Source organism: Bicyclus anynana, chromosome 7 (genome assembly GCF_947172395.1).
Source record: "Bicyclus anynana chromosome 7, ilBicAnyn1.1, whole genome shotgun sequence".
Classification (NCBI taxonomy): Eukaryota; Metazoa; Arthropoda; class Insecta; order Lepidoptera; family Nymphalidae; genus Bicyclus; species Bicyclus anynana.
This window is the reverse complement of record NC_069089.1, coordinates 16199306-16220041: the sequence shown is the minus strand read 5'-3', so window position 1 is coordinate 16220041 and position 20736 is coordinate 16199306. Positions and strand designations below refer to the sequence as shown.

At 37.3% G+C, this 20736-nt stretch overlaps 2 protein-coding genes across 3 annotated transcripts; both read right to left on the bottom strand.

The window, feature by feature from the left end:
- Nucleotides 1–3996: 3996 nt before the first annotated feature.
- Nucleotides 3997–5939, bottom strand: LOC112047240 (uncharacterized). Its single transcript, XM_024084283.2, has 3 exons — nt 5797–5939; nt 4835–5120; nt 3997–4110 (listed from the first exon to the last, which is right to left on the bottom strand). The coding sequence occupies exons 1-3, from the start codon at nt 5805–5807 to the stop codon at nt 4078–4080; spliced, it is 330 nt and encodes a 109-aa protein (XP_023940051.2). The 5' UTR covers nt 5808–5939; the 3' UTR covers nt 3997–4077.
- A 2100-nt stretch (nt 5940–8039) lies between these two features.
- Nucleotides 8040–18638, bottom strand: LOC112047235 (cyclic GMP-AMP synthase-like receptor). 2 transcript variants are annotated; one of them, XM_024084272.2, is made up of 6 exons: nt 18368–18638; nt 16388–16687; nt 15112–15310; nt 13827–14153; nt 10974–11312; nt 8040–10077 (listed from the first exon to the last, which is right to left on the bottom strand). In XM_024084272.2, the coding sequence occupies exons 2-6, from the start codon at nt 16672–16674 to the stop codon at nt 9712–9714; spliced, it is 1518 nt and encodes a 505-aa protein (XP_023940040.2). In that variant the 5' UTR covers nt 16675–16687; nt 18368–18638; the 3' UTR covers nt 8040–9711. The 2 variants fall into 2 exon arrangements, with proteins under 2 accessions (XP_023940040.2, XP_023940042.2); XM_024084274.2 differs by having other exon boundaries at nt 16388–16684.
- Nucleotides 18639–20736: the final 2098 nt, after the last annotated feature.

Below are 20736 nucleotides of genomic sequence, written 5' to 3'. Positions count from 1 at the left end.
TCGGGGCTGGAATAGAACCGGGATAATAGTGTAATTGTCTGACTTTAATATTTTCGCATAACAATAATACAAAGTGCCTTTTATACAAAAGGTTTACAATTGGTATACTTTTTTTTATGAATCGTCGTCTGACTACTTGCTTTTTTTAAATAACATGAAAAAAAAACACGCTATTCAGTTTAGACATAAAATAAATAGAAAAGGTTGGGTTCGATTAACAAAAATTATGGAAAATTTAAGAGATATTTTAGCTTAATATTATTATTTATTAATTGTAATATACATATTGTACTAAGTAATAAAAATGTATAATTAAAATCTATGACCGTCGGTAGATTTAAATATTTTTTGTATAAATTGTATACTAGCTAACCACAGACTAAAAAAAGATAGATGGTACGGAACCACACCACAGATACCTTTTAGTTATCTCCTGATGTGAATATCTAATGTCCTTTTGATTATGTCGAAGTCTAAACTTCAACCATACAAAATCGCTTCAAAATATCCTAAAATGCCTCCCTCGCAAGATACTTGGCTTGTTTCGGCTGACTTCCTTGTACGTCAAAATTTAAAAAAAAACTTTTATAGCTTGGCAAATTCGTTCGTTCGGGAGGCGGGTAGCGATGACAGAAAAACCCACAACTGATCCACCCCACTTTCAGCCTCTGCCCCGCGCGCACGACTTCACACCCACACAGTCCTTCCCTCCCCGTCGCCCGCATATCATGCGAGTGTCATCAACGAACTTGCCGAGCTACAGTGCCTCCACTCTAACCGCTTACGTTCCGAGATGTCATCGAGATCATCCTAATGACGAAACAGGGCATCCATATATGTAATATTATATACCTTGACTTTCCGCCCTAAGATCGATCCATTTTCTATTCCACTCAATTCTTATAGTTACATAATATATAATATACAATGAACAATTGTCGTGTATATTTTGTACTAATTACTATGTGCCACCATTAGAGCCTCTATCTTTTTGCATTAGTCTCTGTGTTCTAGTTATAGTGGTGTTCGAATATAAAACGTTCTGTGCGATTAAAAAACGTCAGCAAATAAGGTTTTAATTATTATTATATAATAGAAATAATAATATATTTGTCAGATGTACCTGTTATATGATACACCGATGTAGATATTGTGCAATAGACGGATAAAGAGATAATTCTGACTGGTTGGCGGACGGTATTGTGAGAATATAAAATTCTGCTTAGCTTAAAATAAAAAAATAATACAAAATCGGTCTCACTGTCAGATCGTTTTGTTTTTTTTTTTATTTTATGTGATAATTATTATTGTTGTATAAATACGCGATTTTCACAATTCCGTTCACGTCAACAGGAATGGTGTAACTTCTGTCAATTATATGTAAGTAATAATTTTAGGTTCGGAGAATGTTTCAACACTGACTGACAAAATGTTTGAACGCCGTTCAATTTAGGCAAAGTTACACCCGAGTTTATCATATCAGTTACTGAAAACATTTTGTATCTAGTTATTTTTGTAATAAATCTAGATATAAAAATACTCGAGTGATAATTTATAAACGTTGACTTTACCTATGTCTACCATCACACTTCTATTTTGTGTACATAGTCTTTGCAAACAATCGCAGTAGAATAAAAAAGTATAAGACTAAAGTTTCCAATATCGGTTCAATTATTTTCATATACGAATCGTCCTTTCATAATCACTCGTGTATTTTGTATATAAGTTCTGTGTACAGTCAGCATCATATTTACAGAAAGAAAAATTAAACAGTAGTCAAAAATTAGTAAACATCGAATAGAAAAACAAATAAATTGTTAATTACATTCCATAATATAAATTGGAATACAATTTAACAATTACAATTATGCCAAAAAATATAAACAATTAAAATTTAAGTGGGCCTTAAATTTTTAACAATCACTAGTAAATTTATATTTTTTATACGAAAATTGCATGACTTAAAAGTTCTAGAACAAATATATTACAGAATATTCCGTGCAATGTAGGTACCCAACAGATATGCATATTATATGCAAATGTTTGTGTATCTTTAGATTAACTTGTAAATAATAAATATATGTATTTATAAGGAGTGTTTCATTTTTTATTTGAAAATACAAAATCAAATATACAATGTGTTTTCGAAGACATCCTATTTTATGAGAAAAGTTCTATTTTTTTAATTGAATATTAAATCTTTCTCATAAAATAACTACAATGTTCTTCTAATGCATTACATTTTTTTTTTTTTGATTTAAGATATTGTGCAAGATAAAAATGAATCACTCTGTATATATTGACTGTTCATTTTGTTACGTATGTATGTGATGTTGACTATACGAATACACTTAAGACTCTAACGTTCCTTGTTTAAAGTTGATTTTACATTGACTCAGTTCATTGAAAATTGAATGTTACAATTTGAAACAACAATGTTTCATTTTGCATTTATGACAGAGTCAATGTGGTAATCACCTGATATAACGGCTAGTTTACACGACGCGAGTTACTGCACCCAAGCCACACAACACTACTATGTTGAGACTATGGCATTCAAATCACCTTCGCTTCAGTTTTTACTTTACCCATTAAAAGGATGTGCAGTCGTTTGAATCACGTAATGGAAGTTCACCAAATCTATTCAAACTCATTAGGACAATCTCGACTGGGTGATACAATCGCAATGATACGTTGGCGATATTTTCGTGGCCCGTGGAGATTATCCAACGGATAGCAGGACTCTGGGCTCACACAGAGAATTTTCACAGATAATTAATTACTATAGATATATGTATGATGTATCATAGTACACATATCTAATTAGATAATAATTAGATATGTGTACTATGATAATATTGATGTTTTGAATATCACAATGACAGCGACAATGTAATTACGCAAATCGCAATCATTTTCGATTGGCTGTAACTTCCGTTGTTCGCTGAAACATTCTTAGAATCGTCCAAGATAAGATCAAAGGATATTTTTAAAGATTGCTACTTGCAATGTGATGTGACAAGTTCGGTGCTAACGGTTGTGTGCACTCGTTACGTGTAAACACGCCGAAGGACTACTGGCGTTACTTAGGACGTTACGTTACGTCCTTAGGTTTTGTTACTGCGGCCGCGGCCGCACTCGCTGATAGCTATAGTTGGCCGACTGAGGCACTTGAGGATACCTATAATTTGTAAATGAAAGGTAGTATTAATAAATATATTTTGTTTCTATTTGCGTTTTAATTTATTTCCTGTGATGACTGTTTTGAATTTGTTGTCTGTGAGCTCTAGGCCCACAGATATTAATTTAATGTAAGAAATGGTAATCTGAGACGGATGTGACGTCGCTCGATCTCGTGGTGGCTCGCACCGACTAGGTGGCGCGACTAACGACTTGTTTCAGTAAAGAGGGGTAGCGATTGGTTGGCGGGAATGACTTAGATTGTTATGTAAAAATACTAAACTAGTTGAAAGAAATAAAATACCTACCTATACCTAGTGTGCTGGAGAATAAGTCATTTTAGAAATACCTTATACCTTTCACCATTACCTTATTATTATCCAATATAATCGAGTAACATATTTGCTTTCTACTAAACCAGCTATTGTGACAACGGTTGGTTTAGTAGAAAGATACTTTGAAGACCAAACTTTGACGGCCTCCGTGGTGCAGTGGTATGCGCGGTGGATTTACAAAACGGAGGTCCTGGGTTCGATCCCCGGCTGGGCATATTGTGATTTTCTTAATTTGTCCAGGTCTGGCTGGAGGCTTCGGCCGTGGCTAGTTACCACCCTACCGGCAAAGACGTACCGCCAAGCGATTTAGCGTTCCGGTACGATGCCGTGTAGAAACCGAAAGGGGTGAGGATTTTCATCCTCCTCCTAACAAGTTAGTCCGCTTCCATCTTAGACTGCATCACTTACCATCAGGTGAGATTGGGCTAACTTGTAAAGAATAAAAAAATAAACTAACAGAGTAAAATTTAAACAAAGGGTGCCTCAATCCAATAACCTTTTATTGAGTATTTTGTAAACAAATGTTAAGAAATGCAATTGTTAATTTTGGTTTTCCTTTTTATTAACAAACACACAGCTTGTTCTTTTCTCGCACCTGAAAAAAATATGAGATTATTATTCAAATGGTAAAGCTGCGTTTGTTGTGGGCTTGGACTACACTGGAACTTCAGTTTTTTACGTGGCGTAATCCTCATGGATACCTTCTCGTCACGAGGATGCAACACGGTTATGTCTGACTTCAACCGACTAAAACCCCACGGTGTTCCAACTCGTCACCTGATGACAGGGCTACGGGAATGTTTTCTTATAGCCTTGTTCGGACTACTTTAGCATTTCCAGTAGCGTACTAATCTACTTGTCACTGGCCAAAAATCGTTCGCACTTTGTTCAAGTAGGTACAGTACACAAGTGAGTGGTGGTTTGCAAGATGAACAACCTACAACGCAATAAAGTAGTTAAACTGATTAAGCTAACTACAATGGCCAGCCATCCAGCGCCACCCGAACATCAGGCTCTTTGGTATTGTTGAAAGTGTTTCCGGTGTGTCATTGACGCTACACTTCAAGCAATAAGTACTACGAGTAATATAGGTACTAGAGACCAGGTAGGTATATCATGCGTCTACGATTTAACTCGTGAAGAAAAAAATACAATAACTTGTCGGCCAATAGCGACAGAGTTGAAAATACCGCTTCTCTTTCGTATTGGCCAACATTTTGTCTTTCTTTCGTCTCGAGAATATCGACACACATCTTGGGTAAAATTAATATACTTATATACACCTATCTAGTAACGAGTATTCGATTGGTAAGACTAACTTGTTTCGTTTTCCTTCCGAGTCCGTTACAAGGGTCGCTTGGGCTACCCCATATCAACGTTTTAATCTTGTCTTTGAACTTATAGAATAGGGCAAATAGGGTCAAAGTAGTGCCTCCCAATCCTAACACCGTTATCGACATCCAGGTCTTAGGTCTTCCCTCCCCACCCTGCGAGGAGGCTGAGCTCCGCGAGGGCCAGCCCATCCACTCGCAAGCACTTAGGGATGATGCTTCGGACTGTAGCGACGGAATGGGGCGCGAAGATTTACTTTCCAATTCTGCAGAACTGAAAACACTCGAAACATTCAAAGAAATCCACAAAGGCTTTTTATTTTCTTATGTTATAGCATAGTCATAATATGATATAGTTCTTAGCTTATCCATAGCTTGATAACGGCCTTTATTACCTTTAGTTACGGATAAGTTTATAACTATATCTTAAGTGTGGTTACGCTTTATTGTACTACTATTTAAATTGTAGTATAACCTATGTGCTAGTTAATGGATTGGTCATGCTAGGTAGCTAAAATTGCGGTAAAAATAAATAATATTCATATTGTTCATATTATACTATTCTTGAGTTTTAGCCAGACAAACTAACCATGCATTTGTAGTTATACAAGTAATAAGGTGAACGGTTAGGTGTCTTCTATTCTATCAAAGTCAATACCGTAGGTATATGCTGCGTTAAAATTTACCTACTATATGGTGTGGGTAACTGCAGTCCGTGTAACTAAATACAACATAATAAAGGTACGTATAATACGTACCTATAATATGTTGTAAAAAATAAGACAGACTGAATTGATTCGATGCATAATTTCCAAGAATAAAACGATAAATTCGAATTATGCAGAGTGCCGCTAAGGGCTGAAGTTTTCAGCTAATACTCATAGGAATAGGATATACTAAAAACGGTGAAGAATAAGGGATAAATATAAAGAATACAAATATAAACGCACCAGTCACACATTTCACTGGATTTTTGAAGTCAAAATAGTATTATACATATAAACATTTTCCGTTGGTAGGTAGGTATGTACCATTCCTGTGGTAACCCATCTTCGGCATTATATTATTTTAGATACTCGTACAAGATCTACATACTTACTCATTTTACAATTTATACAGAAGGTGAGAAAGTGAGAAACTGTTATGTATGTATGACAGAATTGACATCGACAGGTCGACACTTCTTTTTTCTTTACACTTATTTATCCTTTTTCCATGAATTTTACACTGAAAAAAGTAGAGTAAATACGTTTGTTGTTTCGTGCCATTTAGTAGTGAGAGTTTTGTTTTGACATAGAGCATGGTAGAGCCGCAAAATTAACCCTTTAAATCCCTGTAGCTCCGAAAGTAATGATCGCAGATATTCTGTTATTATCTACAAGTTAGCTCATGACTACAATCTCGCCCAATAGTAAGCGATGATGCAGTCTAAGATGGAAGCGGGTTAACTTGTTAAAAGTAAGATGAAAATTCATACCCCTTTCGGTTACTACAGAACTAGTCACGGCCGAAGCCTCCCACCCAGCCAGACCTCGACCAATTAAGGAAACCTCAATCGGCCCAGCTGAGGATCGAATCCAGGACCTCCGTATTGTAAATCTACCGCGCACACCACTGCGCCACGGAGGCCGTCATTACGTAAGCAAATTTTTTTTGTAATTATTAACCCACAAGATACAACGTCGAGTATGCCCGCTGTTTGGATCGTGCCGCAATGCAAAAATCAGCTCATGACTAAGGGCCCCCCGTATGGGTATGAAATTAGTCGGGCATACTCGGACATTGTATCACGTGAGTTTTAGCCGTGTTTCATAATAAATTAAAAAAATATTATTAACTTCCACCCTAGTCAGAAAAAGTAGGCAAAGTTCTTAGATGCTTACGTAAACATTGTACCTATTAATCAATAACGGAAGCACAGTATACAGCGCCGACCAGAAGTAAATTTTTAAATGGAGCGAGATCCAATTATGGCGCCTCTCCTGTTTGCTCATAATAATATGCAGATACCTATACCAAATTATGAGTGTAAAGTAAGAATGGAACGCGAAGATTTCGACCATACTCTGGGGTGACCAATTGAACATCAGGCGCAGTACCGTCTACGGTTGACTAGGATTATCATTTAGGCGCTCTCTACTGTACGATTTGGCGCCTGGAGCGACTGCTCCGTTCGCCGTATGGACGGGCCGGCCTTGACAGTATACTTACATAGGTACGGAAGATAAGACATGAGTGAATAGCGCGCGGTATTTCCTCTACTCAGTTCTTAGCGAGTACATAAACGTATTTATTTTTTGTAGGGATCCCCGGAAATGTGTTCCAACTTCCAAAAATAGACAATAATGGCAGACATCTCACACACAGATAATTAAGAAAATTCTCTGGTATGTAGGTTTCCTCACGATGTTTTTCTTCACCGTTTGAGACACGTGATATTTAATTTCTAAAAATGCACACAACTGAAAAGTTGTAGGTGCATGTCCCGGACCGGATTCGAACCCACACCCTCCGGAATCGAAGGCAGAGGTCATATCCACTGAGCTATCACGGCTCTCGACATCTATTTACAAAATAAATATTATTTACTTAACATGTCTTCCAAAATTAAAAATCAAAGTTTGGTAGGTAAGTATCCACGAATCGTATGTCCTTTTTTGCGTAGGGAATTTGTGACCTCAGAAGGTATAAAGACCTTTTGTCCCCAATCTACAAACACAACACACGTGTACCTTATCAATCTTATCAGTCATGACTCATGTCGATAATATTTTTGCATCTAATGTTTTCAAAAATTGGGTATCAGGTAACAATCGACAAATACCTATTCGTGTCAAATTTCAAAGAATCAACATATTTTTAATTTAATACTATTAGGTTCACAAAAATAAATTATTATAAATTGACAACTTTGTCAAAATAACCAAAGTCCATAGATAATATTAATAATCCCTATCGAAGAGTACTTTATTATTTTCTGGGAAAAATTAAAAAGATAGTGTTAAGGTCAGGTTGAATATAGTAAAACTGTTAAAATAAAATGTTATGTATGCAAAGAAAACACAGACACTCAATACGTACATAATAAGTCTGTGGTCCTAACCATGATAAGATTCAAAAATTTTAGTTAGTAATAAAAAACAACAACAATATAGGTAGGTACTAATAATATGAAATCTTTGATAAAAAGGCCTTTAATGATTAGGTATATATTTATTATTCATACAAAACATAAACTTACTTAGGTACTTGTACTTATTTAATCTAATATAATAAAGCTGAAGAGTTTGTTTGTTTGTTTGTTTGTTTGATTGAACGCGCTAATCTCAGGAACTACTGGTCCGATTTGAAAAATTCTTTCAGTGTTAGATAGCCCATTTATCGAGGAAGGCTATAGGCTATATATTATCCCCATATTCCCACGGGAACGGGAACCACGCGGGTGAAGCCGCGCGGCATCAGCTAGTAAGATAATAAACTTAAAAGTATTAATTACTAGCGGACCCGGTCAAGCTTCGCTTTCATTTATGTGCACGTCTTCCCTACCCTAAACTAGCCTTACCCCCACCCTACCCCTACCCTACCCCTAAATTAATTTGTTACAAAAATTGTCATGAATGAAGAGCCGCTCGACCGATTTTGAGCAAACTTCACATAAACCATCTGTTAAATAGTCCGAACAAAGCCTAAACATTTGGTTTGGATAGGTGACCCCTTCTTGAGTTATAAAATTACAACGAAAAGCAGCATTGATTTTTATATGCATAATATTTAGGAAATATATAGAAACTTCTCTCGATGAATTAAACACTTACAAGATTAGTAAAAAGAGTAAAAATATCAATAGGGATGATGACAGTTTTTTAAATTGAATATAATTCTAGAGTATGCTAATAGTAAATCAATTTTGTAAAAGGAACAAGGTATCTGCGATCATTACTTTCAGAGCTACAGGGATTTAAAGGGTCAGATTTGCGGCGCTGCCGCGGATCCCTGAAAAACGCCCCATACAAAATGGCACGAACTAATGACATCGTAGGTAATGTAATGATCGTTAGATTTGTATGTGCTTTCAAACAAAATTACTAATATCTTTGTTATTTGTGTGTTTATGCACAAATAACAAAATCCATTTATAGTCCATTTATTAAAAAAATGTCACATTTAATGTAAGAAAGCTAAAACTGTATGAATTTTCATCATCCCCATCTATACTTATAATAAATCTGTAGAGAGGTCAATTCTGTACATGAAATATATTTCCAAAATAACTATCAGAGAGTGATTAGTGGTCGATACTGATGCCAAAAATGCAATTAGAAAAAATTTTGTCTGTCTGTCTGTCTGTATGTTCTTTATAGAAACAAAAACTACTCGACGGATTTTAACGAAACTTGGTACAATTATTCTTCATACTCCTGGGGAGGTTATAGTATACTTTTCATCACGCTGCGATCAATAGGTGCAGAGCAGTGAAGGGAAATGTTGGGAAAACGGGAGAAGTTACTAAATTTGTTAAGCTTCCGTCGCGTGATATGTTCGTCATAGAAACAAAAACTACTCGACGGATATTAACAAAACTTGGTACAATTATTTTTCATACTTCTGGACAGGTTATAGTATACTTTTTATCACGCTACAATCAATAGGAGCAGAGCAGTGAAGGGAAATGTTGAGAAAACGGTAGAAGATACTCCATTTTTTAAGCTCGCGCTCGCCGTCACGTGGTAGGGCAGGGGTAGGGAAGGGTTAGGGTAGGGTAGGGTAGGGGTAGGGTTGGTAGTAGTAGGGTTTCACGCAGACGAAGTCGCGGGCGTCCGCTTGTTTAAAATAAATTAATTAATATTGAGGTCAATATTAAAAACTTAATTTATGAAGCGTTGGTACTCAAGATATTCGTTAGAATCTAACAAATATCTCGCCACAGATTTGTATTCTCTCGGACTATCAAGAACGTTTAACAAGGACAAAATTTTTCGCTTGTACTCATTTCTAAGGTTACTGTTCAAATTTTCAATCATGTTGTTATTCCTATTCCAAAAATATGGTATACTCCCTCTATCCAAAGCTTCATAGAACTTTTTCATCATGTGTTGGAATAGATAAGCTATGTCATTTCGTTGCCAAAAGGTGGTATCGCCTTGCTTTTCAATAATTTCCCAGAAGAAGATGGTTTTGATGTAATAGCTGGCTATCTTCTGCATGCCCTGGGCGTCACGGAATTTTTTGAGCTGAAAAAATATAAAATACTATATAAGGCTACCTATGTGTACCTATGTGTACTTATACTCGTATATGAATATGTACCTGATACAAAATAAGAAACCTTGGTCTTGCTTTATTACACGGTTAATATTAAACAATATACAATTATGCTTTATGCTACACGGCTGGAGTAAAACTTCTTTAGCTAAATCTACATTATGAACTAGCAGACGCCCGCGACTTCGACCACCCTTAGACCTATTTAATCCAGCCCTTACAGTGGTATCGCTGTAAAAATGTAGTAAGTTCTCCCGTTTTCCCAACATTTCCCTTCTCTGCTCTGCTCCTATTGATCGTAGCGTGATGAAAAGTATACTATAACCTGCCCAGGAGTATGAAGAATAATTGTACCAAGTTTCATTAAAATCCGTCGAGTAGTTTTTGTTTCTATAACGAACATACAGGCAGACAGACAAAAATGTTACTGATTGCATTTTTGGCATCAGTATCGATCACTAATCACTCTCTGATAGTTATTCTGAAAATATATTTCACGTACAGAATTGACCTCTCTACAGCTTTATTATATGTATAGATATAGATGAGAGAGATAAAGAAAATGTGGGCGCACACTGCTCTCTCTCTATCTTAACTAATCTATATGTTCGCCTCGCCCGATCACACTTTTCGTAACGCTCCGTCAGGCATTCACCAGCTTACTTTATTAGGTTCAGTATATTTTATTTTTCGTCATAAATATTAAAAGAACAATGAATAAAAATCTGCAGATATCTTTTTGCCAAAGAAGCCCTTTCATTGATATCCTCACGTGGACACGATTAACACGGTTAATTGTTTTTGCTATTGTGATTTTGGAAATAGAACAAGAATAGAGTGAATGCAATGAATAGTAAAAACTCACCAGCCGGATGACCTGTCGCAAACTGTTCGTATTGTTGAGGAGCTGCTTCTCCTGTTCCTGCAGAGCGATGCGCCAGGAGCGCTGCTCGTCATGCGGCGAGCCCGCCTTGTTGGGCTTGGGCACCACCATCCAGTACCCTCTGCGGCAGTCGACGGGGATGGGGCGGTAGCTCCTGGCGTTCAGCCACCTGTTCTCGGGGAACTTGAGCGCAGGCACGAGGTCCACGTCCAGCCTGAAGCCGGGCGCTTCGATGATGATCGTCCACGCCGGCCCGCTGGACGACGTGCGGATCGTGTAGCATGTGCTGTCGACGTAACATACCCGCTGACCGTCCTTCAGCTGATGAAATGAAATGTCGTCATCAACCCATATTCGGCTCACTGCTGAGCTCGAGTCTCCTCTCAGAATGAGAGGGGTTAGGCCAATAGTCCACCACGCTGGCCCAATGCGGATTGGCAGACTTCACACACGCAGAGAATTAAGATAATTATCTGGTATGCAGGTTTCCTCACGATGTTTTCCTTCACCGATTGAGACACGTTATATTTAATTTCTTAAAATGCACACAACTGAAAAGTTGGAGGTGCATGCCCCGGATCGGATTCGAACCCACACCCTCCGGAATCGGAGGCAGAGGTCAATGAAATGTACCTTACCTTTTTTTTTATTCTTTACAAGTTAGCCCTTGACTACAATCTCACCTGATGGAAGTGATGCAATCTAAGATGGAAGCGGGCTAAGTTGTTATGAGTAGGATGAAATCACACCCCTTTCAGTTTCTACACGACATCGTACCGGAATGCTTGGCGGGACGTCTTTGTCGGTAGGGTGGTAACTAGTCACGGCTGAAGCCTTCCACCAGCCAGACATGGACCAATTAAGAAAACCTCAATCGGCCCAGCCGGGGATCGAACCCAGGACCTCCATCTTATAAATCCACCGCGCATATCACTGCGCCACGGAGGCCGTCATTACCTCACCTTATCAGCCGATAGACGTCCACTGCTGGACATAGGCCTCTTGCATGGACTTCCAAACAAAACGGTCTGGAGCTGCGAGCATCAAGCGGCTCCCTACAACCCTCGGTCCACCTAGTGGGGGGTCGACCAACACTGCGCTTTCCGGTGCGGGGTCGCCATTCCAGCAATTGGGACCCCAATGTCCATCGGCTCTTTGAACTATGTGGTCTGCCCATTGCCACTTCAGCATTGCGATTCGCTGAGCTACGTCAGTGACTTTGGTTTGGTTTGGTTTGGTAGTTTGTTAGCGAAATGAATTGAAATTAAATTAGTTGCTAAAATGCCAATCCGCATTGGGCCAGCATGGTGGCCTAACCAATTCTGAGAGGAGACTCGAGCTCAGCAGAGAGTCGAATATGGGTAGCTATTGATGATGATGATGATGATGAATTGCTAAATTATAGTGCGAGGCAAAATAGTAGAAAATAAATGAGGGTGCGATTGTCACTTAAAGTCGTTCATTTAATAACCCTATCTTCTGTCATCCCCTTGTGACTGCAAATACTTGATAATTTTATTAATTAGTTGGTCTTTACTGAGACATCTTTGAGATAATGACAGTAAATGTGGTGTTGCCACACAGCGAATTTATTAGTTCCATTTTTATTAACTTCTACTATTTTATGTCGCACTATAAAGTCAGCCACTGACGATCAAGTATTCTCACATCGGCATGATGTTATGCACATCGCAACCAACACACGATCAGTTTTATCGGCTGTCAAACCGTTAGCGCTGCAGGCATGTGAGATTACTTGATCGTCAGTGGCTGACATATTATGTCACTTTAGAATAGTGCCGAAGACATTGAATTAAGTTCGAAAAACCTATCATCCTCGCTCTTCCTGCTGATAAAACTGATATTTAAACAATCTTATGGAATAAGATTACGTGTGTGTATTGCGAGTCAATTATATAGTTGTGTGTAGTGTATGGACACTGAATAAACTTAATGGTGTTGAATGTTTTCGATGCGAGTTTACCTCGTCCCCCTCAAAAACGACAGACTTTTTTGTTGGTGAATTTGGGTGCGAAACAGGTCCATTATTTTTAATGGTCTAAGTATGGAATACATAATCAATAGAAATCAAGACTAACATGCCTAAAGATGTGTTTTAGCGTGATTCTACTATGACTTTCTTCCAAATGATATAATTTATCTTAACATACCTAAATGTGTTTCTTAAAGTTTTATTTAATTGTTGATTTTTAAATGATATAAAATTGTAACCCTACCAGCTTGCTCCGATTTTCGGTACCTCGGATCGCTTTTTCAAAACGATGGCAATGTGGACCGAGACGTAAAAAGTAGAATGAATGCGGGATGGATGAAATGGCGACAGGTCTCAGGTGTACTATGTGACCCGCGAATGCCTCTTAGACTTAAGGGTAAAATATACAAAACGGTTGTAAGACCTGTCGTGCTGTATGGATCAGAATAAACGTAAACGAATGCATGTGAACGAAATGCATATGTTGAGATGGATGTGTGGTGTGACAAGAATAGATAAAATAAGGAATGAGTATATAAGAGGAAGTCTGAAGGTGGCGCCAGTGACAGAAAATTTGAAGAGTAGAAGGTTAGCTTGGTATGGACATGTAATGCGTGGGGAGGAAAGTCATATTACTAGAAAAATGTTGAATGTGCAAGTGGAAAGGCATAAGAGGAGAGGAAGACCAAAGAAGAGATGGTTGGATAATGAGAAAGAGGACATGTGTGTAAAAGGAGTGGATGATGAGTTGACAAGTAATAGAGACGAATGGAAAAGATTGACATATTTTTCCGACCCCACTTAAGTGGGATAAGGGTAAGATGATGATAAAATGAAATCACCTGGAACCTATTGAGGCCTTTGTTCCCGACGCTCTTGAACCAGTCTATGAACTTGGAGCGGAGGATGTACTTCCTGTCGTCCAGCCAGCCGTAGGCCGTCTTGTTGATGACGCAGTCGATGCCGTCGCGGATCAGTATGTTCTGGTACTGCGTGCCGGCGCGCAGCTGAACGAAGCCGGGCGACTTCTGCTCGATGACGATGTCGCTCTCCAGCGGGTCGGAGGGGTCCCTTCGCATGTTGACCGGCACGCCGATGACGATGTCCATGTCGAACTCGTCCGGCTTCTTTATACGGAGGCGGTCGTAGTGGCTACCGGCGAATTGTACCTGTAGAGCAGTGCCGTAAATATCCTTTTCCGCGCCCTGTGCGAGCTTCTATAACTGCGCCCTATTTAACTAGACCTCTTGCCTATCATACCACCCACTGTGTCTCACTCACATAAACTACAGCAAAAGCATTGCCCATTCTGATGCTTAATTCTATCTTTTCTTGCGCCCCCAAGAGTCTACGCCCTGTGCCTGGACACCGGTGGCACCGCCCTATTTACGCCACTGCTGCAGAGTGCAGAATATCGTAAAGTTGTAATATTTTCGATTATTCAATTGACGACCTCTCGACCACTTTCGGATTTTTTTACAACGCCCTTGACTACAATATCACCTGATGGTAAATGATGATGCAATCTTAGATGAGCTAACATGGTAGGAGTAAGATGAAAACCCATACCCCTTTCGGTTTCTCCACGACATCGTACCGTAACGCTAAATCGCTTGGCGATACGTCTTTGGTGGTAACTAGCCATGGCCGAAGCCTCCCACCAGCCAAGACTAATTATGAGAACCTCATTCGGCCCAGTCGGGGATAAATCCAAGTATCTCCTTCTTGTAAGTCCACCGCGCACAAAACTGCGCTACAAGGATGCAAGGTTTATTTTATAAATACAAAAAAAAAATATTATATACAAATTATACACAAAAAATATATATTTGAGATCCTCTTATCAAGCTCTTTATTTTTATGCAAATATTTTTTTAAATATTCCATCTTGCCCTTCAAAAAAAAAGGAACATAAAAAATTTCGATCGGGCCCACCAAAAGTGCACCTGTTCTGTTCACGGCACATCCTCTGCGTTTAGGTCCCAAAAAATGATATGTGTACCAAATATCCATTTAATTAGCCCAGTAGATGTGGAGGAACTTGACTTTGATAGACGTATCTTTTAGGGGTTCCGTATTTGTACGTACAAACGAAACACTAGAAAGTCACTAAAAACCTCCACATACATTGCTAGCATAGCGCTCGTAGTACTTGTCGACCTCTTTCATGCATTGCTGCAGTTGAGCGAACACCCCCATGAACACGCGGTAGTGGCGCTGGAAGTCTTCCCTCTTCAGCGCGATGTGCCGCACGTGGATGTCGGCGAGCAGCGCGTTGAGGTTGTTGATGTTCGGCCACGACGGGACATTCGCCCGGGACACAACGCTACAAACAAAACAATAAAGATAATAAAGAGAATACAATAAGGAACTAAAACTGAATTATCCGAATCAACAAATCATGTCCACGTGAACTTTATACCTATTTGAAATTTATCTTCGAATATATTTTCGAAGTTCTTTTTACATGTTAAACCTACCGTTTGTAGATGATTTTTCTCAAATATGACTTGAAAATGTAAGATTTTTAATTCCAGAAAAATTCCCTTTCAACCCTTTAGGGGTTGAACTTTTTATCCCTATTGCATTTCACATTATATCGATAGTCAATGATAATAAATACCGTGAACAAAATTTGAGTAATTAACCCTTTAGGGGTGAAATTTTTGAAGTTCCTTTTTGATGTTAGACAAAGCGTATGAAAACCAATTTTACAAATATAACTTGATAAATGACTTTTAGCCCCTTTTGGCCCTTCAGGGGTTGAATTTTAAAAATTCTTGAATCACATTTCGCATGTTTTTTTTTGATTTATGAACAAACTTTTATAACTGTTACTCTAGAAATGGAGAACTTTCCATACAATCTTTCAACCCCTATTTTACCCCCTTCTAATTTAATTTTTGCTATAATAAGTATCCTAAAACCTGCTCCGTATTATGTTCTCAAACCTTGCTAAATTTCATTTGAATTCATTCAGTAGATTCAGCGTGATGTCCGGTCAACAAAAGATACGGACAGACAGACAGACAGACAAGAAATCGAAAAAATATATTTTTGATAAGCAAGTTCGTCAAACTTATTTGAACGTTTACGGGCTCCCTAAAATATCACCAAAAAAATTCGCGCCGATTATCAATTATTTAGATTAGATAATCTGAATAAAGAATATTTACACTTTGTTTTAGATTAGTAATATAATTTAAAATAGTATTAAATTAAATTATAGACGTTCTTCAATATCGGACTTGAACTCCAACTTGACATAGTAATTGTGATGTTATAATAATTGTGCGTGTAATAATTGTGATGTTTATTTAAATGGCTAGATATTCATCACCTGTGATATTAGTCGATTAAATTATATTAATAGAGGCCTAAAAGTACCAAAACACTCACTTACCAGTCCATTTTATTTGTATTGGTTGCCGCTTCAAGTGTATCTGCCAAATTGGATAGAAATCCTCTTCGTTCGCTCGCGTCTCGCTGCGGCGGCGGGTGGGCTGGACTGGGTTCTTCAGAACTAGAGCTGCCTCTGATAAGCAAGTACCCTAGAGAAGCGAGCGCGCCGACGCCGGCTGCTGTAGCTCCGGCTTGCCACCAAGTCCAACCGCCATTTTGGTTCCCACCATTACCGTTTCCGTTTCCGTTTTCGTCTCTGTCTCTGTCTCTGTTGTTGTCTCTATTCATCTTGGTTTATCTACTAAAATTACTTTGTTTTGTTTATACATTACATTTTTGTTTATATATTATACAGAGTAAACACCATACAGAGTGAGTCTTTACAAGTGTGGTGAAGCCGGTGAAACCCATAAAAAAACCATCAAGCGTCTCCTTACTATCCGCTTAAACAATTTTTTTCATAATTTGTATATAAAAATTTAACACTAACAATAATTACGTTAATATAATAATCAATAATTGCCAATAAAAAAATACTCCATCTTATTTCTTTAGTTTTTTGAACAGTTTCTAAAATATTTTAAAACTTATGACGCCATTTTTCTTGATTATTATTGAAAGTTACTGATGCGACGCCTCGTGCTCGTGTCGTACTGACTCGAGAATGTATTAATTTTAGAATTTTGTATTTGGAGCGGCTACGACACCGTCGTGTTCCGTGCGCTCCGTCTGCCTATTATTCTTAATCTGTGATAGGAACATTAGGTACTACATTTCTGTTTATACCTACATTCCATTTTTATGTACCTATGTTCACGAACGATATTTTACACTATAGATATGTTACGTGCCTACAAAATCACCGCAAAAAGTTATCCGAATTTAGCTACTCCACTGAGCGCACTCATGCACAAATTTGAGTTTAGGTACTTATATTAGGTACTAGCGGACGCCCGCGACGTCGTCCGCGTGAAAGTCGATGTAAACTTTCAGCTACCCCAACCCTACCCCTATCCAACCCCTACCCTTACAGTTCGGACTACTTTAGTATTTTAGTCGAGTACGAACAATTTTTGGATTTGCCGCCTAAAAATTGTTCGTACTCGACTAAAATAAAAAGTCGTCTGTAAGGCCTACGAATGAAATTAAGACAGAATGAAGGTAGCACATGCTATTTTTCGCTTTTAGTAGAAACATTTTTGTGATTTTGAAGTTGGTTGTGTTTTTTTATTTTTCCCGTTTTAGTGATAAAATGTTATAAGTGTAAAATATTAAGTATTTTCGTTATAAATCCTTAAACCACGTATTATTATGTTATGATTATTACACATGTACTCGTATCTCGGTACACTAACCAACCCAATTTTAAAAATACTATTTTAACCTTAAATACATCACTCCCCGTTTACCCCTACGAAATATGAATATTCAAAATCTTCTTTATTTCTTTTTCTTCTCATGCTCATCACTATACTCCTCCTAATGACAGTCACAACACATCTAGGTGAAAAGTTATCATCAATACAATTTAATCAAGCCCAATCACATGGTACTCATGGCTGTACACTGTTGAGGAGAAACCTTAACTGTCTTTAGTCTCTATCATGAGACCCCTGATGACAGTCCCAACCCATCTAGACGTAAAGTACTCATCGACACAAATTAATTAACTCCAAACACAAGGTAACTGCTGTAAATCGATGAGGAGTTTCCTCGTCTGTGCTTCGGCTCCATCATCAGATCGACACCAGACCTTCATTGAATTGTAGTGCTTTAAAATACTTAATGAAAACACTAACAAACGCACTAGTTGTGCCTATAATATTCGAAAGTTCCCCTCAATTTCTCCAGGACCCCATCATCAGATCCCGACATGATTACTATGGGACCAACTGGAAAGTAAACCCTTTCTAACAAAAAAAATAAATCAGTTTAGACGTCTTCGAGTAATCGGTGAACATACATAAAAAAAGATACTTACTAACGGTTCGTAACTTCGTAACTCGTAAGTGCACCTCCTTTTTGTATTGTACCTATTCACAATATTTATAAACAGTGAAGTTGTATGACATAAATACGGTCTAGATAATTTTGGTCTAATTTAAAGTTCACAAAACCAACAAACGACTTTAGATGATAATGATCATGGATATCAATCATGTAGTATATAAACCACATTAACTCTACCAACGCAAGTAAGTATATTATTAGGAATACATCGGGCTGCCATGACTCACAACAACAGCTCACTCAGTGTTACCAACTCTCCAAAATATTTATCCCTAAAGTTGGTGTCAAAAACCCCTAAAATCGCCTTAATTATTGAGTTGTCCCCCTAAAAAATATAAATTCATAATAATTTAGAAATAATATGCTGTCATATGTTTCAAAGTCTATATTTAATACAGAAAAAATACTACGTCTTTATCTGAAGATTCAGACTTTTTGAAATCATACATGTTGACAATGAACAAATTTACCAATTTTTTTTATTCGATGAAAATTGCCTCCAATTGCCTCAGTGGTTGTAGAATAACGTATTATATGTCGTTATAAGTCGCTAGGCCAAGAAAGAAATATTAAAATTATCATCAATTTAAAAATATTAAAAAGTCAAAAAATCCCTGAAAATACCCCTAAAAATTTCAGACCCCTAAAAAAATCCCATTTCACTTATTTGCCCCCTAAATCTGGGGGGAAAACCCCTAAGTTGGGAACCCTGAGCTCACTTCACTTGTTGACAGTGTTACCAACTCTCCAAAATATTTATCCCTAAAGTTGGTGTCAAAAACCCCTAAAATCGCCTTAATTATTGAGTTGTCCCCCTAAAAAATATAAATTCATAATAATTTAGAAATAATATGCTGTCATATGTTTCAAAAGTCTATATTTAATACAGACAAAATACTACGTCTTTATCTGAAGATTTAGATTTTTTGAAATCATACATGTTGACAATGAACAAATTTACCAATTTTTTTTATTCGATGAAAATTGCCTCCAATTGCCTCAGAGTGGTTGTAGAATAACGTATTATATGTCGTTATAAGTCGCTAGGCCAAGAAAGAAATATTAAAATTATCATCAATTTAAAAATATTAAAGAGTCAAAAAATCCCTGAAAATACCCCTAAAAATTTCAGACCCCTAAAAAATCCCATTTCACTTATTTGCCCCCTAAATCTGGGGGGAAAACCCCTAAGTTGGGAACCCTGCTTGTTGAGATTGATAAAGCACGCTTAGCTTATCGAATATCAATTAGCGATAGTTAGCCGCGGAGTGTGGATAACGAAAAAATCCCAACTAAAGACAAAGTAAACTCGAAACACAGACTATTATATACTTCGAAATAAACAATGTTACTATTTTTTTTTAAACGTGTTTTACGGCTTTGAGGCCTAGTTCGGACTACTTTAGTATTTTAGACGAGTACAAACAATTTTTGGATTTACCTCCTAAAAATTATTCGTATTCGACTAAAGTACTAATACGGTACTAAACCGTACGGTTATAGTACGGCCTCTAAAGTTTATAGAACTACTTTAGTATTTTGGTCGAGAACGAACGATTTTTGGGTACCAACTTTTTAAACAAATAACACCTAAATATTGTCTATAATGTCGAGTTGAGTGTTCAGGAAGTGTAAAAACTAAATACCTATACATATTTAAATATTTAATGTAAGTTAACACAAAATTGTGCATATGTGCACTCAGTGGAGTAGCTGAATTCGGATCAATTTTTGCGTTGATTTTGTAGGAACTAACATCGATTCTGTAAAAAATAGTTTTTTACTACTCTTGCTTAAAAACACTTATGCTTCTAGGGGCTAAAGTAATTTTGTTTTTTTAATTTTTGTCTGTTATGAGCTTTGACTATTTAGACCTGTTTCGCACCCAAATTCACCAACAAAAAAGTCTGTCGTTTTTTTTGAGGGGTCTGGGTAAACTCACACATCGAAAATATTTGACATCATTATTTAAATCCTGTGCACAACAACACACATACAACTATAATTGACTCGCAATACACACACGCGTAATTTTTACTCAACTAAACAACACATCGCTTAGACTATCCACAGAATAAATACATAGAATATTCGATTGCTTGATCGATTTTTTGCTGTTCCGTCAAAAGAATCGATTCTTTTTATAAATTATTTTTATTACGAATTTGATAAAATTAAAGTAGAATTACTTACAAGTACAAGTTTTTAGCCGTTTTTTATGCCGTTTAATTCGTATATTTTAATAATCCGGTATTTTTAGGGAGCTCTTTACACGACGAAAACAATTACAACACTGAAACATCGATTCTATAGCATCAGTTTTTATAAAAACATTAGATC